Below are 27,328 nucleotides of genomic sequence, written 5' to 3'. Positions count from 1 at the left end.
GGATTCACACAAAAATGAAAATTCTGTCATTAATTACTCACCCTCATGTCGTTCCAACCCCGCAAGACCGTCGGTTCATCTTCAGAACACAAATGAAGGTATTTCTGATAAAGTTTTCTGACCCTGCATAGCCAGCAACGGCAAGGTCCAGAAAGGTTAAGGACATAGTTAAAATAGTCCATGTGACATCAGTGGTTCCACTTTAATTTTATAAAGCTATGAAATACTTTGTGCACAAGTAAAAACCTTATTCAACAATTTATTTTCTACCGCTTCAGTTTTCGACGTGCTTTCACAACAGTAATGACAAAAAAAATAATTGTTGAATAGTTATTTTTGTGGGTTCTTTGTGCATAAGTATTCTCGTGGCTTCAAAAAGTTACGGTTGAACCACTGATGTCACAGACTATTTTAACGGTGACCTTACTACCTTTATGGGTCTTGAACACTAAAATTGCGTTGCTGTCTATGCAGGGTCAGAGAGCTGTCAGATTTAATCAAAAATACCTTTTTGTTCATCTTTGGGGAACAAATTAAAATCTTACGGGTTTGGAACGACATGAGGGTGACTAATTAATGACAGAATTCATTTCTTTTCAACGACAATTCATTTTTGTGTGAACTATCCCTTTAACAGGGACCAGAAACCATATGACTTTGTTTCAACAAACATTAACAAATGCAAATGATACAAGGAGGCAAAGCTGCAGTTCAAGTGTTTAATGCGGTAACTACAGAATGCATACATACAGGAAATAAGTAGCGGAACTAAAGGCAACTACAAAGTACTACAAAATACAACACGCGGACCAATACATTTACAAAACATTCGAAATCCTTACAAAATGAGCTGTATTGGTCCTTTTTGTTCTGCAAGTTGAATCTTTGTACAAACTCCGAAGATCCAATTTACCAACAAATTTCTGAATATTTCCACAATTGTACAAGTGCCAGGGAGAACCTCCAACCCAAGATTTGTTTCCTCACAGGTGCAAACTAGTGACCCCCCCCTGCAGTCCAGGACATCTGTCCGATACTATCAGCTCACCACACTGATAGCGCTCCCCTTAAAAACCAAACCTCAAAAAGTAATAATAAAAGAAAGAAAGAAATAAAACAAGACAGCTTCCTTAGCTACTACCAAGCTTCCAAACAAAAGTCAATCCGTCTTGAAGGCAAAAAATAATTTATGGAGAGTTAGGGGAAGCCAAACAGCAAGGAGTGAAATGTGCTCAAGCATGTGCCTCACCTTTGACCAAAAAAAAAAGAAAAATTACTCAATCTGCTCTTAAATGTCCCTTTTTAATATTTACATTGAACATTTAACTTGAGGGGGAAAAAAGGAAACAAAAAAGAAACTCCTCAGGTCAGATGCCGCCCGGTGGAAGGCGAGCGGGAATCCAGTGCCAGCTGTGTGTCGATCAGACGTGCAGGGTGTTGTTGGGGCAAATGAAGGGTTGGGGGGAAGAGGAAGAGCTCTCTCTGTGGGCACAGGAGCAGTTCCTGCAGCCTAACTGGCACCAGTTCCCTCCATCACCTGCTGGGCCTGCTTCTGCCCCATGCAGCACTGAGCCACCGACTGGAACAACCTACACACACACACAAAAACAACAACAACATGGAGACACTGCAATTCTTCTGTTGTGAAAATGCAAAAAAGATGCGTTTGTCTCATGTTGGCTCCCTTACTTCTCGATCTCTGGGGCACAGTGCACAAAATCATGGCTCCAGAACTTAAAGGCAGGGTTCTTGATCAGCTCAATGAAGGTGATGAGCAGACCCCACGGGTGCGGCCTGTTCACAATCAGCCTCTCCAGCAGGACCCTGCATGAAACAAGTTAGCCAGGGTTATTATAGTTATAGGTGGGGTATGTCATTTTTCAAAAACTGAGTCGGGGTCGAGTACCAAAACAAACTTGTAGCCAATCAGCAGTAAGGGGCGTGTCTACACATGATGTGGAGGAGAGAGCATTCAGTGCACAGGATGGACATTAGCCAAGCGACGACAGAAAGAGAGATGGCGGATTAAAAAAAAACAAAAAAAAAACAAAAAGGAAAATGTCTGCGGAACAATAAGGCAAGAAGTAGGACCCGTGTAAATATCAGATCAGCTTTCCAGCGCTGGAGAGAACTCAAGGAGCCAAAGGCCTGCGATTGGACGCCGAGGTTGCTTTGTTTCTTCTCGATAGGTGAGTAACACTGTGTCTACACCGGACGTGACGCAACAGCTAAAGTCTGCCTACACTGGACACGATAAAGTGACCGTTGAAAATCATTTAAAATGTGTGTCAGCACGTCATAAATAGAACGCAGCAGCAGTTTTCTGTCAGAGATGTCATGCCGCACAGAATCACTGATTATAATTACTTCTATAGTATTTTGTCACGCCGCTCGTGTCCGGTGTAGACACTGTGTTCGCTGCCTGGGTTGTGTAGACTACGTATGTGTGGGGTGGAGCTATCTAAATAGGGGCAGGGGCGTGTTTGTTTTGGTGATTTCAAATATAAACATTGGCTACCAGAAAAATCGCTTACCCCACCTTTAACTAAAAAAAAAAAAAAAAGTGTTATTTCAAAATACACTAACAAATGAAGTCAAAATAAAACTAAAACAAGTTTAATTGCTTTACTAACTTTACTAAAAATTAAATACTCCTGAAAACCCATTCAAAACATTAAAAACTATAATAGTGTGTCAATGACACTAAAATACACAAGAACCTATAGTCAAGTATAGCACTTAAAATAGAAGTAAACTTATTTTTGTAATTTTTGGTATAACTTTACAATAAAGCTAAACATTTGTTAACATGAGTTACCACAAATTAACAATGAAAAATAATTCTAAAGCATCTGATCTTAATTCCAACATTTACTAATACATTATAAAAAAAAAAGATGTATATAACTTAATATTTATCAACTAATATTAACAGACTTATAAATACTGAAACAAATGAATAGCTCATTGTTTGTTAATTTTAGTTATGCATTAACGTTGACTAATGGGACATTGTAAAGGGTTTCAGAATTTTTTTAGAAATTTAGTTATTAAAAACTAATAAAATAATTAAGGCAACCTGTTCTGGATTGGTTGGGCAAAGATTGAAAATTTGAAATGTTAAAAAGGATAGTATTCGTACAAATAATATAAATTGTTGTAAATCCCAGCTCACACCGTGCGATTTTGGCCACAATTTGGTAGTCTGAGACTAATTTTGAAAATCTTAAATAGGGCTGGGCGATAATTCAATAACGATAATTATCGTGATATAATACATAAACGATATGAAGAGTTCGATAAATGTTCAATATAATGTTTATGCGCCAAAAGCGGAACGAAACAGCATGACTCATTTGAAATCGCACCACACGGACTGTTTATCCGCTCGGATCAAAATCAAACAGCCGCACGGCGCGAGCTCACTAGAGCAGATGAGACTGTTACACGAGCACTAAACACTAAACAGTGCTGTGAGATCCAGTGTGAAGTGCTTGCATTCAGCGATGAACACAAATGACTGGGCAAACGTGATTTAAACTAGTTTAAAGCCAAACAGAAGAAACACTGTGTGCAACAAACGAGACAGTCAGAAGGCTTTTCAATCTACACACCGCCATCATTTACCATGGATGTAGCATCACTCACTGCACCATGGTATTGTGGCAGAAATGTGGGATATTCACAATGAATTTTATTACAGGAGTAATGCTATATAGTGTATGTATTTGTGATTAAGCTATAGCATGTGTGTATTCATAGTGAATGTTTTTAGACTACTGTTTTTCATACAAATAGGCTACCTAAAAACCATATGGTTGTATTTTTACCATGGTATTGAGGCGTTACATGTGTGGTTTTAACTGTTTATCATGATTTAAATGTATGCTACTATGGGAGACCAATGCTTAATAAAAAAAATTGTCAATAAATTTAGCCATATAAAACTGAGGTTTCTACAATTTTTACAAATGTTACTGATTTTAAAAATGAACAAATTTACCTCTGCATCCTAACTCAAACTACTATCAAATGTGCTTTTCTAAGAGGCAAAAAAGTGATATTAATATTATCAGGCAACCCAAACCTGTTTCTTGATTTGAAACAATATCACTCAGAACATGCAGAAACTAAGAAATTAACTTTTCCATTTAGATATTTATTTTAAGGAAAATTAATGGTCTGGTTTCAACAACTTTCACTTTGGAGCAAAATTCTGGCTTTAAACTTGAAGTAAAGATTTGACATTTATCGATATCGACTGATATGAAAAAATTTTTTTTTGGCCATATCGCCCAGCCCTAATCCTAAAAGATTCCTATAATGCTAGGCTAAAATCTGTAGTTTTTGATCGCTGGTTTGACATGTTCACAGACAGCTGAATAATGGCTGCTGAAATCAAATTTTGTAAGAAGATTTGGTGCACAGTCCTGCAGTGTGACTTCTATGAACGTCAAACTGTCTCCATTTTTCAGGACAAGCCATGATCAGAATTAATGCTAGAGATTTCTTTTAACCACCATAAACTCTGGCACTCCTGTCTTCCGCTCACGGAATTCAATTGGTATGTTGCCTTTGCTATGATAAACCCCAGTTGCTCCGCTGTTTTCATGTGGGTGTGTAGTGCTGCTTATACTATTCTTAAATACGCCGCTATTGTCGCCATTCATATACTTTTCATGAATCATTTTAATGAATATAATTAATGTATGAATGCATAGTCACAAATCAAATGACCCCCCAAAATAAAAACAATTTAATTATAAAATTATTTCTGCAATAATTATTCTAAAGCACCATTTTACAGAAATAGTGTTTAAAGAATAAATGTTAAAGTGAACAAAATATTGGTAATATTTTAACATTATATTTTAACTAACTTTTTCATAGAATACATCACATCCGGTCGGGCGGTCGCATACGGTCTAGCCGCAGAAGTTCAAATATTTTTATGCATCCGAAGCTCAAATCAGACCTGAATTTTCCACTTGTGCATTGGAACTCCGTGCAGCTCTCGCACTACTCTCCATTGGAAATAAATGAATTCCAGTCTGTTGCTTGTCATTTGTCTGAGATAGTGGAAAGGCAGCTTATGGGTTGATAATGTAAAACTCCGGAAAAATTTCCTTGCACCCATTTTTAACTAGTCTTGACTGTCGTACAGTCTGACATTAATGACAACCAAGATCCTACAGTGTGACATGATCATGTTCGTACATCTGACAAACAACAAACGTAAAAGACTACTTAAAAACAACAACAAAAAAAAAACGTGTGAGCCCGGCTTAAATAAAAAGGAACTGTGCATTAAATGGAACTAAACACTGCTAAGAGTTTAGACAGAAATATGTAATTAAATTCACTGCCATACCTGGTGATCTGCTCTTGAATGGCTTCAGCGTTGGCCTCGGCAAACAGATACAGCATGGTACAGCTAAAGTAGTGTGTGTGGCTGTTTGGATAACGCAGCTGATTGGCTATCGCATTCAGGAACAGATAGCGGCCTGAGAGGAGGAATACAGGTCACAATGTGAACTAAAACTAAAGAGCGGGGAAAAATAAGTTACATTCTCTTTTTTTCCCCCCCATCTCACCCTCAGTGTCTAGATCGACTGCGAGGTTCTGGAATATGTCCATGTGAGCCGAGTGAGTGATGGTGCTCATGGAGGGAGTGCTGCCCTTGTTGTGGATGTGGGCAATGGCCTGGGTTCCAACGTAGAGCACCAGAGCATTGATCAGCTGAATGTTGTAACGGTTGCCTGGCTCGTTGGACACCTGGAGGTAGAGAAAAAAGTCAGTCTCACTGACTAAAAGAGCTAAATTACAAAAGATGAACATGCGAGTCTGTTGGGAATGTTTTGTGATTCAGAGTGGCGCCCCCTACCTGCAGGTTGCTGCGCAGCTCAGAAAGGAAGGTGACAGGAGAACGGGTCTTGAGGTAGGAGTCAAGATCCTTCTTAAACTGGGACGGCATCACACCGGTGAAGTTAGTGAGGATGCGGGGTGCGATGTTGATCTCACTCAGCATATCCACCTGGTGAACACAGAAATTGTTACATACAGCACAAGATGTCCACAAGCATACTTTAAGTTACAACTACATACTAAACCACAATGCATCAAATCTGATGTCAAATGTGCAACTCTCTACCTTCAGATTAGGGGTGAAGGGGTCTGGAAGCCTCATGTTGCGGGGGAAGGCACTCAGGATCAGGTTCCTCAGCTGGATGCAGTTGGGAGGGATGACATCGCAGAAGCCATAATGGTAGTCGCACAGGAATTCTGGAAAGTCATGTAGCAGGACAAGCAGCACACGAAGTGTTCCCTTGGAGAATAGAGAGAGTAATAAAGCAAAGTCACAAACTGACCTAAAGAACCACCAGACAGGCGTTCAAAGGCAGGACTAAGCCAATACCTTGTAGAGAATTTGCATAGGTTTGTTGAGTTCAACATTCCTTAAGAAGGGTGCAAGATACTTGAACAAGTCTATCAGCAGCTGGGCATACATTGGCCAACCCTACGAGAGAGGAAAGAGACGTTTAAGGCACAGAAGACAGTCAGCGATTGGGACACAGACAGACTCATGGGGTGTCCAATCTTGCTACTGGAGGGCCATTTTTCTCCAAAGTTTAGCTCCAACACAACTGCTTGGACAATGTGAATGATCATTAAAGGGATAGTTCACCCAAAAATAAATTCGGTCATTAATTACTCACCCTCGTGTCGTTCCAAACCTGTAAGACCTTCGTACATAAAAAATATCTTAATTTGTATTCCGAACTCGGAGAACTCTCCTCTGTGTCACCCTATAGCGCCATTTTGGAGAGTATCACATACGTAAACAACGCATGCACGCAGATACGTTGTTCACACTTTGATCTAAATGTAAACAACAGATCCGCTTACATACTATAGGCACTATAGGGTGACGCAGAGGAGACGAATTGTTGAATAAAGTCATTTTTATGTTTTCTTTGCGCACAAGAAGTATTCTCGTAGCTTCGTAAAATTACGGTTGAACCACTGATGTCACATGGATTATTTTAACGATGTCCTCGCTACGTTTCTGGACCTAGATCGTGTTGGTATCCTTGCTGGCTATGGAAGGTTAGAAAGCTCTCAGAATTAATCCAAAATATCTTAATTTGGGTTCCGAAGATGAACAAAGGTCTTTCAGGTTTGGAACGACATGAGGGCGAGTAATTTATGACCGAATTTTAGACTTTGATTAGCTGGTTCAGGTGTTTAATTAGGATCAGCAAAACTCTGCAAGAAGTGGCCCTCCTGGATTGGACACCTGATACATATCATGCAGCAGATACAGACCTTCTGTTGTGGGGTATGCGCAAGCATCCTGGCAATGAAGATGCGGTGCGAGATGAGCTCCAGCCAAGCATAGACAAAACCAGGTGCTTTAGTTGGCCTCAGGATATGGAAGGTGTTGCTGAAAAGAGAATGTCCTTTAATACCCATTCAAAGACTGATCAACATAGTAAAGGAGCAGTCACATTTCTGTGAAATTTCCCAAAAAAGGTCTATTATTTGTCAATAGCATAGTGATGTATGAGGGAGAGCTTACATAGAAATCACTTTCAAACCAAGCAGTTTTCTATTGGTAAACATGACAAAGCTGCACGACCAACTCAAACCCACTGATCCTACTGAATAGACTGAAATTCGCCAAACAATAATAGATGTGACTGCACCTTAAAACTAATTTCACGTGCTTACCAGAAGGCAGTGAGGGTCTGGAAGTTGATGGTCTCCAGCACATGCTCTGGTGCGTTAAGCTCCAGCAGGAGCATGATGAAGATTCTGTGGTACGGAAGCTGCTGGAACTCTGTCTGCCTCACATCGTGATCCTGGATCAATACACCCACCACAATGCCTAGAACCTGCACCATGACAAGAAAAGCAGCATTATTAGTTTTTGGAGATTTTGATTAAAGTCACCACTGAGCCACATCTAACCATTGTAAGCATTCCAACCTTGTTGAGCAGGTTAATTTTGGTGACCGTGTTGGTGGCCTCTCCGGAGTGTTTGACAAGAAGCGCAATGAGCCGAACAAAAGCATCCAGGTTATGGTAGCACTTGGCTCTGATGATGGCGGGGCTGGTGGTCGGGTGCTGCTGTTCGGCTTGAGCACGGTAACTGATCTCCACGCACATTTCTGTGCACAGCCGGAAGAAGCGAGTGATCAGGTCATCGGTCTTCAGGATGCCCTGCTGGTGCATCTGCAAGAGAAAACAAGGCAGGTCTGAATGAAGTACAATTACAGCCTTGAGAGGAAACAAGTTGAAACTTCTGTATTTTGAGTTATTGCTAACCTGGCCAACAAATGCAGAGAAGGCCTTGGTGCTGTCTCTTCCTGCAGCTGCTGAGTGGTACAGGTTGACCCATTCTCTGAGCAGGTACTCTGCCTTCTCTCTAAGGCCTGGTGGGTCATCGTACTCAGAGGCTTGAGAAATCCCAGAGTGCATCATGAAGTTCGGCCCACCATGATGACGATCGATCATGGCCTCGTAGTTGGAGCGGACAACATCCATCAGCTGGGGCAAACTAGGGGTTCCGCAGAAGTAATTCCAGTTTATTTAAGTTTTCAGTAACCAATCGGACAATCAATTGCAGGACCAGCAACATAAGCAGTTGTCTTACCCTTCAGGAGCATTGGCTCTGGAGTGGGCATTGGTCCTCATCAGCGTCTCAATGGTGTGGAAGAGATCTGCTTCAGTGATGTGACTCACGCTACGTTCGTCAACCAGTAGGAGCTTCACCAGCTGCATGGCGAATGCTACGGCCATGTAGTTGAGCCCGTTTTCCATGGACTATACATTAAAAAAAAAAAATTTTTTTTAAGTAATTCTTACACCCATGTGTTTTTTTTTTGTTTGTTTGTTTTTTTTTGTTTTTTTTTTTTTATTTACAACAGTTTTGTTTCAAGTCCTAGAGATACTCTTCACCTGAGCCAGGTGTAAGTCATACTGCTGCATGTTGACCAGGTGGTTTCTGATGAGGAGCTCTACGGCCTCAACGTTGTACTTGTATTCATCTCTGCACTCAATCAGGCATCTGCAGGGGGTGTAGAAGAAAAGGTTAGGACCTTCGAGACCCGTCTATGATGGTAACATAAGTTTACGCCGCAGTTGTAGTACTGGCCTGGTGATTTGTTTGTTGCACCACTGTGGGCCGTAGGCACGACCGTCTTGTAGGGCCTTCAGCACCAGTAGGTGGCACTCCCTGTAGCTCAGTAAAAGATCAGGATCAGCACCACTGGTGGCATCCAGCAGACCCTCGACAGCCTGAGAGTGAGCAAGCATAAGATTTGTTAGATTTAAGCTGAGATTGTCTTGCAGGGATGTCCAGTCTTAAACCTGTAAGGCCAATGACCCTGCAGAGTTTAGCTCCAAAACATTTGCTTGAATGTTTCTGGTGATTCTAAAGACCAAAAGGTCTTAGGATTTAAGCTAAACTCGGTAGAACAGGGGCCCTCCAGGAACAGGATTGGACAACACTGCCATAAGGTCAAGTTTTTCTCCCAGAATCTCTCTAACCTTCTGCAAAAGGCCCAGGGCAGCGATGCCATCACGGGAGTTTCTAGCCATGACAACAGCCTCCAGAAGGCTACGTATGGCCTGGGTCTGTGGGTTCATGGCCAGGGCAGGTGGAATTGCATGCAGGTGCTGCTCCAGGTCTGAAATGCACTTATCATAGATGTGAGCCACATCATCTGTAGGCCATGCCTGTTGCTGCAATGCAGAAAAGAGAACCTTTGAGCTACTTAACCAATGTGACAACCAAATACAACCACTTCAAGCACAGGGTCTGTACCTTCATTGGTTGGGCAAGGAAACCAGTGGGCTGAGACAGGTCATTACTGGGTAGGAAGCCTGGAACATTACGGGCGAACTCCTCATAAACAGCCAGCTGTTTAGGATCCACTCCACCGACCTGGAAAAGAGAAGCAAGTCAGAATTGAACAGTCGCACAGAATAGTAAACCACTGACCCAATGAGAAGTTAGCAAAGAACTCACCTTCAGTCTGATCTGCTCTGGCATGCGCTCAGCCTGATAGGTGAGCACCATGGGGTCACAGTAGCGACGGCCTTCTTGGCGAGCGTGCTTCCTTAGCTCGAATTCCTGCAAGACAGAGAAATTGTGTCCAAATCAGACTGTATGATATTACATGACCACACTACAGGTGACATGCAGCTGTTCCTCAACTGCTGTAACAATCAGAACAGTGTGCAGGGACTCACAGTTGCCAGTCTCTTGTCCATCTCTGGTCCAGCTTTCTCCACTGCTGTCTTCTGTATAAAGCAACAAGCAAGCTCACAGTTGTCCTGTGCAACACGAGCAGCTGCCTCTTCCATCATCTCTCTCTGCTGAGGTGTGGGAGCCTGAAATGGACATGCTCAGCGAGTCAGAAAATGCTGAAAAAGAACTGATTATGTGTCAGGATGGAGTTGAAAATTTCCCTACCCTAAGAGCTGCAGCAAAGCTGTTCTTCAGGTTGGTGGCAATGCTCATGAGCAGAGGCTCCCTGCAGGTGATCATGGCCATGCCAGCGGTCAGGTTACGCATCATGTGGTGGGCGGCCACACGCATGTGAGACTCCTCAGAATCTAGTGCGAAGTCCTTCCTGACTATCTGCTCACAGGTGGTCATGGCGATCTTGATGGATCGGTCCACCACTGGGTGAACCAGTTCCTGTACAGCACGCTCAATTGCGGGTCTCACACACTGCTTCAGCTGAGGGTGGGCCTGTAGTAATGGGATCTACACAAAAAGCAAGGAAGAAAAAAAGATGTATTTATTTGAAAAAAAAGATTCAAGTTTAAAAGTTGTCTTGGTAGAGTGAGAGACTAACGTTAATATTGATGTTGATGTGTGGGGCCAGGCCAGCCAGGGCATACACATTGATGTCATGGTAGCTGAACTGTGGTGTGGGCGGTCCAGTAGCCGTACAGGTCGTGGTGGTGGCCGGAGTTGACGGAGCAGCTGTAAATGGAACAGAATCTACTCCTGGTTAAACAGGAAAAGGTATACTATGGAAAAAAGTATGCACCTTACAAAGTGCCTGTTGTAGTGTTATACCTGTTGTAACTATAGGCAGCATCTCTTCAGGAGGCTTGGTCTCTTTCTTTGGTGCAGAGAGCTGTTCCTCTAAGTTCTTCAGCTTCTCTTTGTCTCTCAGTAGGTTTCCTGGTTTTAGCTCACTGATGTCCAAAGACAGATTCTTGCAGAGCACCTCAATCTCAAACTTGAGGTTAAGCTGTGAAGAGAGAATTGTGGGACTGAGTGAAAACTACTTCCACTCAATGTTCCCTCTAAGCTGCGCGCGCGGCCGTGCACTTCTTCCACTGTGGCCGCACAGAGAAATAATGTGCCGCGCACATGCAAAAATTAGTTGGGAAAGCCATTTGATTGTTTTCTAGTGAAAACTAAAGAATTGCAATGCTCGGGTAAACCGCTATAGAGCTGCTGCCGCTATAGAGTTAGAACCGGTGAATGCGGTTTACAGGTTTCATAGAAAGAACGATGTGCGCCTGTCGCTGTAGAAACCAAATACTTCAATGGTTGCGGACGAAATGGCTCAAATGGGGAGCCAACGCAAACACAGTGACATGTGAAATAAACGTCTTCGTGTATTAAAAAAAGAATAGCTTGATTAAGTGCTGGAAATAGCGGATGATGGGCACAGAATGGTAACAAAACTCTGAGACATTACCAGTCACATACAGGTGTATCGTGCAAACTGTACTTCATAAGGATGTTTAGATAGCTATAGAAGAATTCACGTTTAAAAAAAAATAACTTACAGATCTCAGTTTAAATGCTTCAGTTGATTTTCTGTTCTCTTCTATCAGTTTAAATGCTTCAGTTGTTTTGATATTATATAATATTATGTTAGGCCTATATTATAAACCTAATAAATAACTGACCTTGTTTTTTAATGGAGTCACTTATGCTGTACTTATCAAGGCTGTATTTATTTGATCAAAATACAGAAAAAAACAACAACAAAAAAAACCTCCAGTAATATTGTGAACTCTTAGGCTATTGCAATTTCTAATATTGGTTTTCTATTTTAATATATTTTAAAATAGTGTATTCCTGTAAAGCAAAGCTGAATTTTCAGCTTCATTACTCCACTCTTCAGTGTCACATGATCCTTCATTCTAAGATTCTGATTTATTATCAGTGTTGAAACTCTTGTACTGCTTAATATTTTTTCTTTGATTAGGCTAATAAAAAATTGAAAAGAACAGCATTAATTAAAAATAAATATTGTCTTGATGCAAGTCTTTATCACTTTTTATCCATTTAACACATCCTTTCTAAATAAAAGTATTAATTAAAAAATAAAAAATTACTGACCCCAAACTTTTGAATAGTAGTGTATATTGTAACACAATTTCTATTTTGAATTAACACTGTTCTTTTTTACTTTTTATTTCTCAAAGAATCCTGAAAAATCTCACAGGTCCCAAAAAATATTAAGCAGCACAACTTTTTCCAACATTGATTATAAATGAGCATATTATAATGATTTCCTGAAGGATCATGTGACACTGAAAATTCAGCTTTGCTTCACAAGAATAAATTATATTTTAAAGTAGGCCTATATTAAAATAGAAAACTTTTTAAATTGCAATAATATTTCACTATTCTTTTGTGAAATAATATTCAGTATTTTTTTTATCAAATAGAAACATCCTTCATGAGCCTAAGAAACTTCTTTAAAAAAAAAAAAAAAAAAATGTACTGATCCCAAACTTTTGAACGGCAGTGTATTGTACAGTAAAATGTTTTCTCAGATAACCTAAAATGTACATTTAGTTACATCAAGGGTCAAATCAAATATAAATACACATTAAAGTTAAGTTACACACTTTTTTTGTGCATGCGCTGTACAGGTCTGGTATAAAGAATGTTTTTGCTCAGGTGGCCGAAATGTCCGCCCAATAGAGAAAAGTTTTGCTCAGCAAGAAAAAAAATTAGAGGGAGCATTGCTTCCACTGGAAGCTTATGTACAATAAGTTTAGCGTCAATGAAAGAAACTGACCTTTAAGTCATGTTCCTGGTGGAGCTCAGCCAGTACATTCATGATACCCATGGTCCAAGGGTTCTGCGGTCTGAAGATCTACAAAACAGGGCAACAATTGTTAAAAGAGGTTATATCCTGATTTGCAAAACTGGCCCACACTCAACACCTGACAGCAAAATTGGGAGGGAAAATTGCATGATTATTACCACACTCCGTAGACTTGACTCCAAGACTTTGGCCACAAAGGGGACGACATACAGTAACTCCTGTTGGCCTTTCACATAAGCCTCCAGCAAGAGAGATTTCAGCTCCAGGTCCTATAAGAGCAAAACGTTAATTCACTCAACACAGCAGGTATAATAACGAATTGGATCCTTCTATAAATGTTTCAAGCTCTGGCGATGAATAAAAATGAACTCACTGTGTACAGGATGGGTTTGTTTTTAGCTAGGGTGATCATTCCAAGCCAGTGACCCAAATTCTTCAGCAGGGATCGATCTGAGAAGTTAGCAGCTGCCTTATCAGAGGTAAGAAGGACCTGAAAAACAAAATGGGACAATATTAAGTCATCATAATGTAGGCATACCTAGGTTTTATGATTTTAATCATGTTATTTTTCAAGAAAATTACCTTGATGTTTCTGTAAGTCTCATTGAGAACCATCTTGACAAACTCTGGGTTTTTCAGTGTGTCCAGGAAGTTAGAATACAGGCTGTGGAAGTTGGGCTCAATGCTGACACGCTTCATAACCAGGTACTGAGAGACCCAGGGCATGAATTCTTCTTTCACAGTCTCTTTCAGCTCCTCCACCTTCAAAAATGCAGCAAAAGATGATTTAGGAGGTAAAAGCAGAAACTTATGATATATAACTTAAAGATACAGATTGTAAGAACAAACACCTTTTGGGACATGTTTGATTGGGACAAGTTGTTGAAGATGAATGCAATCTTCTCCTGAACATTCTCTGGGGGCTCAACGATCCTTTCGGTTTGGTCTGTGGCCACCAACAAGGTGTCAATGTTTGTGGTGTTGATTGAAGGCTGTGAAAATTTAAACCATCAAATACCACAGAGATTAATCCATCTAGGACCAATGATACATTTCAGAAAATGACATTAACGGAACAATAATTATGTGCACTCACTGGCACGTCCTTCTTCGGTCCAACAGCTGTAGGTCTCGTGATGGTGGTGGTTTTGGCAGCGGTTGTGGTTGTGGTGGCTGTGGTCACTAAGGTGCTGGCCTGGCCAGGTTGAGGGGCTTTGGGGGTCTGAGACTGAGCTTGAGCCTGGGCTAAAGCCAGGCTACCTGGGGTGGTAATGGAGCCTTGCATCTTCACAGGAGGGTCTCTGGACTGCTGGCCATACTCTATATACTATTCACAGAAAGTGGACAACATACAACAGCAGACTTATTCAGCTGAAAGTTTAACTAACTAGTGCAGAGTGAGATATTACAGGAAACGCTGTGGGCATGATCAAAATAAAATGAAAAACTAGGTTACCTCTTGTAAATGGTGCGGAAACTGCAGGAAATGGGCTATTGACGCCAAGTGCTGACAATATTGGGGATAGTCCTTCAGTCTGAGGAAGAGAGCAGTTCAGATTTAATACAATTCAACATATCAAGATGCTAATTAAATCTTGTGTGGTGGCTGGGAAGCCAAGACAAACTACTGACAGTACCTATTTTTAAATCTATCTAGTGCAGCGATTCCAAAGTAATACATCTTTGATCCGAAAGGTTTGCGTAAGGCTTCCAGGACATATCGTAAGGCCAAGCCCAGTGCCATGTATGTGACCAGGCCTTTCTCAATGATCCCCCCAAAGAGGCAAGCGGTGATGTGTAGCTCTTTGTCCGGATACTGAGGGAAGAATCGGTACTCCTCAAACAGATTCCTCAGCATGCAGTTAAAAACTTCCCGTTCCCGCTTGATGTTCGAGTCCTTAAATCTCTGCAGCATTTCCAGCACCTACATTGATAGAGTCACTATGAATTTGAAAGCTGTACCTGAGAAATTAGCACTAAGGTATTAAGAATGAGCAAAAGCTCCATTCTACTCAGTTACTTCTGCCGATCTCACCTCATCCACAGACATCGTGGGGTGCGGCGGATGGTTGTAGATGCGCTGGAAGTAGCTGTTTGCCTCATCGTCTATCTCCTTACTAAAGTGCTGGTTTGCCTCTGGCCACACCTGAGAGAGGTCAGCTGTAGCAAAGGAAAAACTTGTTACAGCACTTTATGAATTAAAAAAAACAAACAAAAACACTTAATTTGAAGAAAGACTGACTAAAGCGCAAATTCAGAAAAAAACAAAATAGTTCCAGGCAAACAGTTTGTTTTCCTTCATATGTCTGATGGAAGAAAATATTTACACACGGATCCAAGCTGGTTGCCAAGAACATCTTGCAGTAATGTAGACTGACCTGTATTTCCTCTTAGGTTCTAATGTCATTTTTGGCCCAGAGATGAAAAGCTACACAGAGATAAGACTCTGAAATGTGTCAAAAGGACTTTTGTAAGGCTCTGAAGTGCCAGTTTTGAGAGGAAATACAGCTTGAGGCGCCTGGCACTCTCTCAGCCACATCACCACTTACAGGCCTTCATCTTACTCTGCTGGAAGGTGGGTGGGTTCAGCCCCGGTGTGCTCATCTTCCTGGTGCCGAAGGGGTCACTGCTGACAGCGGGCATGCCCAAACCTGAGCCAATACCAGTCAAGCTTGTGCTCAGAGGACCTACAGAAGCAATTCAAGAGATGCATTTGTAATTAAATAAACTGGAAAACAATAGTACAGCCTCACTAGTTTCTAGACCGGAGTTTCATAACTTCATAAGTCTCATGGTACCTTGGAGCTGAGAAGAGAGGGGGTTGATTGGGAAAGCTGTACTGGGGTTAGGGTTGGGCAGGTTTGAGAAGGCTTTGGCTGGGGACTGGGGGTTACTGAAGGCAGAGCCCTGCAGGTTGGGGAATCCTTGCATGCTCGGGGTGTGAGAGGTGGACGAGACACCTAGACTCAAAGAGCCCATCGCAGAGAGAGGGTCCATCTGGAATAGAAAAAGACATTTGAGTACAACCCCATCAAAATACAGTTCAGCCAATCTTGACACTGACAGCCATTTTCATTCAGTAGATAATGCCACAGTTACCTGCACAGGTGAAATAGCATCTAAGCTGCTGGTGCTGGGAGCTCGTCCCTTTGGCAAGACTCCTGGTGGCGGCTGCCTGGCCTTGTTCATCACATTGCTGCAGTTGGCCACCATGGTCAAGATTGTCTCTGACAGCTCTTGAGACACACTCCTGCTCAAAGAAGCCAACAAAACCAAGTGTTTAACTTCACCCAAGCTTTTCCTTAAAATGCTTAAAAACATGCGCAAGGGCTCTATATACGCACCCAGCACAAGACTGCAGACAAGCAAGCATGGTAGCCAGTGTTTCAGGAGGAAGTTGAGCACTTTTCGGCTGGTCTTTCTCTGGGGCCAAACCACCCATGATAGAGGGACAACGTCTCTTCAGGAATGTGACACACGCCTGGATGAACGGCTCCTAATCAACAAACAACACATCAGTCTTCATGTGCATTGACTTATGAATGGTATGATAACTTTTTGAATGGACACAACTTTTGAACAGTAGTGTCAAACTGAAAGCTCACTTACCCCGTGCTCTCGAATTTTGTCAGTGAGCCATTTGTCAAGTTTGAGGTATTCACGGCGAGAGGCAAGTGCAGCAAGGTCAATAACAAAGGCAAATGGAGTACCATTCAGCAGCATCGATAGAGACTGCAATGCACAAAAACAAGAGCATTCAAAATATTAAAGTACCACTTTTATTTTATATAAAAACTTGTTCTCAGTCTCCAACCCTATTAATCTACTCCTCATGAGAGCAGGGGCAGGAGATCAGTACCTTCAAGTCCTGAGCCACATCCAGGATGCGGGATAGCTTGGCCTGGTCGTATTGCTCTCCTCTCATGTACCACTCAGCCATAGAGTGCATGATCAGCTGGCGGATGGAGGGGGACTGGCCCTGCAAATAAAACCCAGGCACATTAATACACAGTGACAGTAGAACAGAACTTTGCGCCTCTTCAAACTGATGTTAAATCCACCTACCTGTCCATGCCAGGCATAGTGCAAGATGATGGCAGAGTTGGGGTGGTTGCCCAGGAAGATGGGCATGAGGGTGGAGATGAGCTCATGACGCAGGGTGTGCCAGGAGGTGCTGATCTGCAGAAGCGCCAGCACTAGCATGTCCGGGCAGTGCTTGATGGGGAAGCTGAAGAGCTGCTTCACCTGTTCATAATGCCCGACTTCAGAGAGGCGCAAGAGGCTCTCCACTAGGTCCAAGCTCTTCCTGTTGAACAAAGCGAAAGGAGAAGATATAAAACATACAGAACACAATTTTTAGAAAAACTAGATGGTCTTAAATTGGTCAAGACTTACCATGTGGCTATTTCTCTGTTGTCATCCTCAGGTGGGGCCTTCAGGATGTCAATGGCAACAGTATGACAGGGGTAGTCAGCAAAGCAGAAGACTTCTGGACTCATCAGCGAGTGCTGAATGAATGACAGCTGGAGAACACAAAAGAGCAGGACTTCAATATGCTACTTCATTTCCAATGCAAGTTCTAGACAAATTAGTTTAATCTGAATTGGCGACACTTTAAATGAAGACTTTTCTACCTGTCCTTCTGCATGCTTCCATGGTCTGTAGATGAGATCCACTGGGAAGACCTCCATTCCCAGACCCCTCTGGATACCAAAGACCACTATCTGAAGCCCCTTACTGTCCCGGATCAGGAAGCCTGGGTGATCCAGCTCATAGGTCACCTCTTTGAAATTCAGATTGGGGTTCTGAGAACAACAAGCACAGTTAAGCAAATTAAGTTCTGGTCTGCTAACTAACGTTTGATCTGGTAATGCATCTAAAACACAGCCTTACCACTTCTTTGACCACATCAATTAGAACTTCAACATTCCAGGTGTGGGCCTGAGAGCCGTCACTCTTGTCCTTCCCATCACTCCAGATCCCACCGCCCACTGGATTTGAGATGGACTACAGATAAAAAGAAAAACTAGTTATTCAAACTTGTTCAGACTCCTTATCTGATCCTTTAACTCAGACTTTGTTACATTAGAATTCCAGCAGAACCAAAACCAGGCCCAGACAAACTCTTTTAATAGTTAAAGCTGCAGTCTGTAAGTTTTGTCTGTAAGTCGCCATCTGTTTGAAAACCTGGAATTGCAGCTCTGTGCGGAATTATCTTCTGTGTGTAGGGTTGTGCTCCAGTGCTACAGCACGGATGAATCTAATGTTTTGAGGAGTATGTGTGTCAATCTGTCAGTCAACACGCCGGTGTGGATACTGTATTTAGCAATCACAGATTCTAGCCTACATCTTGGAATATATGACCCAAATAAGAATTTACACCGTATATTGTCATCTGAACAAGTCTGCCACGTTTGTTCAGACCAACTGAGGAAAAAAGCATTACAATAATCGCGCTACCAATGGTGATTAAATCTAACGATCGGTTAGTTTATATCACATAACCGTGCAAATTATTATTATTGTTATACTTTATTCTCAAGTTATTAATGTTAACAACATCAGCATTGCGTGACATTGAGTATAGTGTGTATTAGCGTGTAGATTTCAATTCCTGTACAGTCTAATATCTAATTGTCATACCATTTGAATTTCATGTTAAGAAATTCTTTTAACCCAACTATGCTCCCTTCAAACTGGTTGTCTTTAAAATACAAATCCTGTGTAATCCCAGGCTATCTGTAATCAGAAGCACATTTAAACCTGGAATATAATTTAATTTCATTCACATGTGTTTCATAAACACAATCCTTTCTGGATTACAATCCGCCATCAAAATGATACATTTAATTATTCCAGCTGCTGTGAGAAAAGGCTATAAACGATCCTCCACCTGCAGGATCCTCACATGCGATAGCATACTAGCCGGGAAAACTTCTGTTTACAGAAGTGACGTAATGACGCAGCAGCATGCTAAAATTTCCCACGGAAACCTTCCCGTACCCCTCAAATTAGAAAACATTATTATAAGCTAACCGTTGTGAATCAGGCTAAAGTAAGGTGATAGTTTTGAATACCAGCTGGTTATGTACTTGCTCAAATATTGATTTTGGATCATTTTAACCCCCCCCCAAAAAAAAGTTACAGACTGCAGCTTTTTCTTTTCTTTTCTTTTTTTTTTAAAAAAGAGTGCAAAACATACAACATACGGTGAACAAAATATAAAAAAAAACAGCAATAGAACAGCAATGAAGATAAATAGCTACGACAATCTGAATAATAGTAGTAGTATGCAAGTAGTACTAGCATGCATAATAATAATAATACTAAATTGAGCGGACTGCAGCTTTAACAACAACATACCTGTAGGCCGATGCCATCAGACAGCCCAGAGTGAGTGCGGGCCATCATGCCCAGCACTCTGGCCACCTGACTGGCTGTCACCTCTCGCACCCCATACTGCAGGATTATGTTCCTGCACTCTTCAAGACTGGGGAAACATACAAATCAATAAATACATGGGAATCCCTTTAAATAAACAGCATCAATAGTACACTTTCAGGTTATATTCAACTAAAACTGTCATTTACATTTTTCCTCTCAAAAGAAATTATTTTCTACTGCCCACATTCATGCCAATAAGGAACAGCATACAGGTTTGAAATAACATGGTGTAAATGACAAATTGAATTTTTGGGTGCTTTTTCCCCCCATTTAAGCTGTTAATACCTCGCACAAAAGCCATAGCCAACTTCTTGCATGAAGTCAGCAAGTGAACTCTCCATCATGGTCTTGTTTAATTCTCCAGAGTCTGGCAGGATCCTGTCCATGAGAATGTCCCGTTTGTCAGGGTACAGCAGTGGTGCAAGCACCACAGGACAGCGCTCCTGCGGGAAATCTGGGTCACAAACAAAAACACGGGACTAAATGACTCTAGAGCACAGCGTGAGAATCAGTTCCCATTGGGAGAGCTAGACAAATATAACATGCAAGTAGTAATTATTTAGTGAACTTTTCCACTAACCTCTGCACAGTGTTTTGAGGAACGCGTCAATCTGCTCTTGTCCGACTCCGCTCGAGCCCTTCTGACCGAACAGAAGATGGGAGAGGAGCAGATGCAGAACCTCTATGGCAATATCCTGGAAGCCACCTTCCTGATTCCCTCCGAGGTCTGCGTCCACGTACGAGCGGAGGAGGTCAGGGAGCTTCTGCTTCACAAATTGAGCAGCTGTGAAAGAAAGTTACAGGGGTTTGAGCCGAAAACCCTTGCAGAGAATCTAATGCCACAGAAGTGAAACTGAAAACAAATTAAGCGTCAGGAAGTGAACACTTACCAAACCCTCGGAGGTCTGCGTTACTAGAGTTCAGCAGAGCAAGGCCAAAAATCACCTAGCGAAAGCAGGTACATTTTTAAACAGCCACTCACAATTTTTGACGTTATTTTGGAATATATTAGAAGACTTTGACTACCTCCTGAACCTTGCTTAGCTTGAGAACCTTACTCAGCTGAGTAAATAAGTGAGGTGATGGTTTCAAACTCTACAAACAAGCAGACATGAAACCAATGAACTCAATGAGTATCAAACAGGCACTTAAATCACAAAACTGTCAAATTTGAATACAAAAGGTTAAATATTTTGAAAGCCAGATCAACAAACCTTTTGATAGTGCAGGGGATTGTCAATGGCGTAGCAAAGCGTTGAAATAAAATTTGGTTTCGTAATAAGAGACACACACTCCTGGATCAGAAATTGTGTCTGAAGCAAATAAGAGATGGGTAATAAAACATTAAAACTAATTCTGAAACTAATAAACTTTCATTTTTGATAAAGAGTCTCAATTTTCAAAGCAGAAGCTACATTTATTACCTGGTGGAAATCTTTGCCACTGCTTTTACCATCGCCACTGAAATCCACATGGGAAAAGAGACAGCGTAATAAATGCCGGTCTGCCTCAGGGCCGTGACGATTCACAATCTGAGGAAAAGTGATGCATCAAATTGTCAGTACCTTCAGTTCCCTGATGTAACTAGCAATGCTGACTTAGGTCTCTAAATTTCAGGTTTAAAATTAAGCATACTTAACGACACCAAAACACCATCGACTCACATGTTGTATTTCCTGCTGGCTGGCTCTGTAGTTTTTCTTAGTTAAATTGTCCACCAGGTAGCTGATTTGAGACAAAGCCAGCGAGAGCGAGTCAAGATTCATTGCTGGTTGGGGCGGAAGCAGGCGGCCGAGCCCGGCGCAAAATCACCATTATTCCCCTTTAGTCACTTCAGTGATAGGTTACTTCTGTCGGTCCCCCCCCCCCAAAAGGTGTGAAAAGTGTCCGGTGTCCAACAAGCGAGTCTCTGGGTGGATGCTGATTCCAAGTAACGTCCTTCAGTGCAATTCTTAGTGTAACATCTGGACAAACAATGATTAAAAGCGATTAGAAATTGAAAATTAAAGCAACAACACATTAAATCTTCACATAAAACAATTTCCATAACACTTTGAAGGAATAATTGTCCCAAAAATTAAAATTCTGTCATTATTTAATCCTTCCTTTCTACTATGGAATACAAAAGATGTTTTATTGTTCAAATAATAAAGTTAGGTCACCAAACATCCATCTAAATATCCTGAATTCCAACTTATGCACATTATGTACCATCTTGTCTATGAATCTTGTGAATTTAATTTGTCCTCCAACATAAGTCTGGTAGCCCTCAACCTTCCCTACATAAGGAATGCTCCAACAGTTGAGTGCACTTACTATCCAACATTCCACACTTAGTTTTTCAGTTAAATAAGTGCATCATCTGGGTATCTGAAGTGGGCTCGTTCCTTTTTAGAATTTTAAGTGTGAACACACTTGTTACACTTTTTCTACTAAAATTGGCATACCAATTGACGCATACTGTATAGGACCTACCTACACAGGTTTGAAATGACATGAAGGGGAGTAAATAACATTTTTCATTTTTGGGTTAACAGTCCCTTTAAAAATATTCAACATTCTTAATTCATTAAAACACTACAATATAACTGTAAACTGTACCAATTTAGATTTTAAAAGAGGTTTAAATCTCCAGTTCTATGAGTTAAGTAACTTTTATTTTTAACGCGCTGAGAGGAACTGAACGGCACCGCTGCAAAACCGGAAGTCATACCCATTTAGCCTCTCACAGGCCTTGAATAAAGTTGAAGGGTCGTACAAACAGTGAATAAACCTTTAGTACTTGTAATTGCTGATACATTAAAGCAGTCAAGTGCTTGTAAGTATATTTATGAGAAAACAGATGTTTAATGTGTGAAAATTAAGACGAGCAAAAGTGTTTTCCACAACATGCAGGAGCATTTCTAACCTCGTTTACCTGCTGAAACAACTTTCTTGAAACATTTAGTCTAAACGATCAAAAGAAACACAAGGATTAGTTAAATAATTTGAAGTGCAGGTTTTAATCTATAATAAAGAACTAAATGTTCAACTTCAAATACTAGTCACGTAAAACCACACGTATGACCGACGAAAACGTTCAAAAATTTAAGCAGATTTCAGTCTGCATTACTAACAGGTAACTTAGGTGTTATTTTCACACAACAGCTCCCAACAGCAACAGTTTGACTTCAAACCATCAAACACTCCTAGTTTGGCTGTGGACAACACCGTTAGCATATTAGCATTCCTAGTGCTAACTCATCTTCCATCTAAGTTGCTTCTAACTTATTAATAACTACCTAATTATGTCCTGAACATCTCTTCGGGTAACGTTTTAACACTTAGTCTATCCGAAAAAGGAAAAAGAAAAAAAAAAAAATCTCGAAACGAACTCCCGATATCTCTTTAACAGACAGTTCTGTCAGATTCAACAGCAGTCGTGCTAATTCAGAGCTGGCTAACTGCTAGGCTAAGCTAACAGCCTAAACCTCATTGTTCCGAACGGAGACGAGCGCTAGCCTGTTCCTGGGGTCTGTGCGACATGGTCAGCACCTAGCTGACAGGAACCAGCTTGCCGATTTGTTTCGGACATAATCTTAGAAACGTGCGCGAGTTTTGGTACATCTTCATGCAGCTATAAGCTCGTGCATGTACAAGAAAAACGCAAGCAAACGTTTCAATATAATACAGTTCTAGCATAAATATAGCTAATATTTGGCAACCAAACATGTTACTCCTGTGTAACTTAAATGCGTATTAAACGCACTGATATTCGAGTAAAAAACTAATTAATGTACATGTAACGTTAGGTGCTTGTAAAGCAGTGTTAGTGAACACTAGCAACCATGCAGGTTGTAAACAGCTGCACTGCTGTCGTCTGGGCCTCACTCAACACATTTAATGTTATACGGCTAGCGAAACCGAGCAAGGCAACAAACTCGGTGTCTAAATCACTCCAACAGTGTCCATGTAGCCATAGCGCTCACCACACGAGCCTTAGTCATATTTAGAAAGTTTTCACAATTCATATTAATGATTGCATCCACCGAACTGTTACGGGCCGTTAAAGAGAAGTTCATCGTTGCAATACGCGCAGGGTCGGTTGGGTTTTGAACAATTTTAGGTCATTAACAGCAATATTAGCTACACGCTAACGAGCTAACGTTGAATTAGCCGAGCAGACAACATATGAGAACCAATTCATAACTTCAGCGATTTGTGAGATTGTAGCGAAAACCCTATCGCGGCGAGAAGACGCGTTACCTCTATCCTGGAAAAATTACGTGCGGATGATCATTTTCGTTGTATTTCTTCGTTCTGATCTTGACGGATAAAAAGGTCGCTTTCTCCCTCGGTTCGATTTGGATTTTTCAAAATAAAATGGCGACTGTCACGGCACGCGCGCGCACCCAGTGCGGTGCTTATTGAGCTCGAGCACGAGCTCGCGGCAACGCAACATAATATATGACGCGCGCTGACACTCCTCCATTCCCATGCGCACAAATGTACAAAATGATGGGAGGCTTCGCGCAGATGCGAACGCACACCTGTTGCTGTGTGAACGAATCGTCAATTACGATTAGATTGGATATCAGTTGGGTTTTTGCAGGAATGTATTGTTAATTTGTCTCTCTCTAAATAACCCAGAACACACACACACACAGTTATTAGAACAATCATAATATGTATATATCACATTTTTGTAAATATTTTATTATATCTTTTCATGTGACAACACTGAAGAAATGACACACTGCTACAATGTAAAATAGTGAGTGTGCAGCTTGTATAACAGTGTAAATCTGATGTCCCCTCAAAATAAATCAAAACACAGCCATTAATGTCTAAACCGCTGGCCACAAAAGTGAGTACACCCCTAAGTGAAAATGTCCAAATTGTGCCCAATTAGCCATTTTCTCTCCCCGGCGTCATGTGACTCGTTAGTGTTACAAGGTCTCAGGTGTGAATGGGGAGCAGGTGTTAAATTTGGTGTTATCTCTCTCACTCTCTCAAAGGTGCTGTTTACACCTGGTCACTTCATGCGTTTTTTCTGATTCTGAAAAGATCAGGTGTAAATGTCCTCCGAAACGCATTCGAGACGGATATAAATCCGATAGCTCAAACCGCTTCAGGAGGAGGTCTGGGCCGCATTTCAGACGAAACTGGACAAGTGTAAACGCATCTGGTTGTTGAAACCACATATGCTAATTTTACTCCTCCCAAAATATTAAAATAATAAACGTGTGAGAGCGTTTTATAGGCTATATGGCATGTTATAGTCAGATATGACAGCGCTAATGCAACAAGCATCACCGCGGTTGAGTAGCTCAGTATCTCTTCAGCAAGCAGACGCGCAAACTGCCGCGAATGAAACTGAAAGTAAGACGCAGAGGCGCAACACACAATCATCTTCATTAAAAGTAGTGAGACTAACCTATCTTTCCAGTGCGGATGCCGTGCTCTCTCCTGTTGCGGTTTCTGATATTGAAATTAGCTGGTAATGAATAAAATGCAGCGCATATCTGTTGTTTTCATTGACGTAAACTCCGTTAAATTTGCATATAGCGCGGGAATTAAAGAACGGATTTATATAAATTATGGAACTCTCTACCCAGATCACTCTGTCTTGCCAATAGCCTGTCTGAATTCAAATCGCTGCTCAAAACTCACTTGTTTTCAGAATGTTATCTTTCTTAGTTAACTTCTTTTTATTCTGTCTTATGTTGTATATTACTCTTTGGATTTATGATGTTCTTTTCTTTCTGTTTACTGTTTGATGTTTTCCTCCCATTTCTGATGTTTATTGTAAAGTGTCCTTGAGCTCTGGAAAGGCGCTATATAAATAAAACGTATTATTATTATTATCCGTTTTACGAAGACACAATTATGTGGCCAAGTGTAAATGGAAACGTTTAAACAAATCAAATAGATATCCGATCAGAAAAAACGCATGAAGTGACCAGGTGTAAACAGGCCTATACTGGTCACTGGAAGTTCAACATGGCACCTCATGGCAAAGAACTCTCTGAGGATCTGAAAAAAGAGTTTTTGCTCTACATAAAGATGGCGTGGGGTATAAGAAGATTGTCAAGACCCTGAAACTGAGCTGCAGCACGGTGGCCAAGACCATACAGCGGTTTAACAGGACAGGTTCCACTCAGAACAGGCCTCGCTATGGTCGACCAAAGAAGTTGAGTGCACGTGCTCAGCGTCATATCCAGAGGTTGTGTTTGGGAAATAGACGTATGAGTGCTGCCAGCATTGCTGCAGAGGTTGAAGGGGTGGGGGGTCAGCCTGTCAGTGCTCAGACCATACACCGCACACTGCACACAATTGGTCTGCATGCATTCCTGTAGCTCAAATAGTAGAGCATGGCGCTAGCAACGCCAGGATCATGGGTTCGATTCCCAGGGAAAGCAAGAGCTGATAAAATGTAAAAACTGTAACTTGAATGCAATGTAAGTCGCTTTGGATAAAAGCGTCTGCTAAATGCATAAATGTAAATGTAAAATGCATGTCGTCCCAGAAGGAAGCCTCTTCTAAAGATGATGCACAAGAAAGCCCGCAAACAGTTTGCTGAAGACAAGCAGACTAAGGATACTGGAAACATGTCCTGTGGTCTGATGACACCAAAATAAACTTATTTGGTTCAGATGGTGTCAAGCGTGTGTGGCAGCAACCAGGTGAGGAGTACAAAGACAAGTGTGTCTTGCCTACAGTCAAGCATGGTGGTGGGAGTGTCATGGTCTGGGGCTGCATGAGTGCTCTGGGCACTGGGAGCTACAGTTCATTGAGGGAACCATGAATGACAACATGTACTGTGACATACTGAAGCAGAGCATGATCCCCTCCCTTCGGAGACTGGGCCGCAGGGCAGTATTCCAACATGATAATGATCCCACAACCTTGCTAAAGAAGCTGAGGGTAAAGGTGATGGACTGGCCAAACATGTCTCCAGACCTAAACCCTATTGAGCATCCTCAAACAGAAGGTGGAGGAGCACAAGGTCTCTAACATCCACCAGCTCCGTAATGTCATCATGGAGGAGTGGAAGAGGACTCCAGTGACAACCTGTGAAGCTGTGAAGGAAAATAATGGTGGCCACACAAAATATTGAACCTTTGGGCCCAATTTGGACATTTTCACATTAATGGCTGTGTGTTGAGTTATTTTGAGGAGACAGCAGATTTACACTGTTATACAAGCTGTACACTCACTACTTTACATTGTAGCAAAGTGTCATTTCTTCAGTTTTGTCACATGAAAAAATGTGAGGGGTGCACTCACTTCTGTGAGATACAGTATATATATATATATATATATATATATATATATATATATAGATGCATAGGCCTATATATATATTTTATGATTGTTCTAAAAACTTTAAAATTTAAAACATGAATATAAACCATTACACTGTGTATTTCAGCAATGCCTTCTAAAAGAAAATGTAAAAAAAGAAAATCAACTTATGGAGAAATAAAACTGATTTCCAGGCCTAAAAAAAATTAAGTGTGTGCATTTTAAAGTTGAATAGAATAAAAAAAAAAAATAATAATAATAATAATAAAAAAGAAATCACAAAAAGGTGACAAAAGAAACGAACAAAATATAATTTATATATATGTGGGAAACCAATATACTAATTATGATTAGAACTAATTAATTACCAATTATAATATTATCATCCATGACCAGTTAAAATTACAGTTTTACTACGCTTAAAAAGTGTTATACAAGTAAACAAAATGAATAGAAAATTATTACAAAAGACAATGTTTCAATGTTACACTATTATTCCT

General features: G+C 41.1%; 1 protein-coding gene across 2 annotated transcripts; it reads right to left on the bottom strand.

Annotated features, from left to right (window-relative positions):
- Positions 1–705: 705 nt before the first annotated feature.
- On the bottom strand, positions 706–23,953 carry cnot1 (CCR4-NOT transcription complex, subunit 1). Of its 2 annotated transcripts, none has more exons than XM_058766883.1 (49): positions 23,787–23,953; positions 21,206–21,505; positions 20,966–21,073; positions 20,756–20,854; positions 20,568–20,636; positions 20,432–20,486; positions 20,122–20,325; positions 19,827–19,995; positions 19,461–19,587; positions 17,991–18,104; positions 17,732–17,902; positions 17,493–17,620; positions 17,163–17,403; positions 16,957–17,076; positions 16,707–16,829; positions 16,442–16,593; positions 16,197–16,347; positions 15,896–16,094; positions 15,662–15,784; positions 15,133–15,257; positions 14,735–15,021; positions 14,554–14,632; positions 14,194–14,424; positions 13,949–14,089; positions 13,680–13,859; positions 13,471–13,587; positions 13,256–13,366; positions 13,068–13,145; positions 11,096–11,273; positions 10,869–10,999; positions 10,481–10,777; positions 10,258–10,398; positions 10,034–10,138; positions 9,830–9,949; positions 9,553–9,747; positions 9,158–9,300; positions 8,962–9,070; positions 8,657–8,826; positions 8,329–8,560; positions 7,990–8,235; positions 7,732–7,895; positions 7,327–7,444; positions 6,416–6,517; positions 6,152–6,325; positions 5,885–6,034; positions 5,595–5,775; positions 5,372–5,504; positions 1,690–1,824; positions 706–1,589 (listed from the first exon to the last, which is right to left on the bottom strand). In XM_058766883.1, the coding sequence occupies exons 2-49, from the start codon at positions 21,305–21,307 to the stop codon at positions 1,511–1,513; spliced, it is 7,107 nt and encodes a 2,368-aa protein (XP_058622866.1). In that variant the 5' UTR covers positions 21,308–21,505; positions 23,787–23,953; the 3' UTR covers positions 706–1,510. The 2 variants fall into 2 exon arrangements, with proteins under 2 accessions (XP_058622866.1, XP_058622865.1); XM_058766882.1 differs by having other exon boundaries at positions 10,869–11,017; positions 23,787–23,952.
- Between the last annotated feature and the right edge of the window lie 3,375 nt (positions 23,954–27,328).

This window comes from Onychostoma macrolepis, chromosome 25 (genome assembly GCF_012432095.1).
Source record: "Onychostoma macrolepis isolate SWU-2019 chromosome 25, ASM1243209v1, whole genome shotgun sequence".
Taxonomy (NCBI): Eukaryota; Metazoa; Chordata; class Actinopteri; order Cypriniformes; family Cyprinidae; genus Onychostoma; species Onychostoma macrolepis.
This window is presented reverse-complemented; position numbering and strand designations above follow the sequence as displayed.

What these genes read in the sequence shown, in the direction of transcription:
- cnot1 (XM_058766882.1), bottom strand. Translation starts at nt 21,307, where the DNA reads ATGAATCTTGACTCGCTCTCGCTGGCTTTGTCTCAAATCAGCTACCTG. An exon ending in GCCAGCAGGAAATACAACAT is followed by an intron (nt 21,074 to 21,205) that starts GTGAGTCGATGG and finishes ACTTTTCCTCAG; the next exon opens with ATTGTGAATCGTCACGGCCC. An exon ending in TGTCTGCAGTCTTGTGCTGG is followed by an intron (nt 16,348 to 16,441) that starts GTGCGTATATAG and finishes TTCTTTGAGCAG; the next exon opens with GAGTGTGTCTCAAGAGCTGT.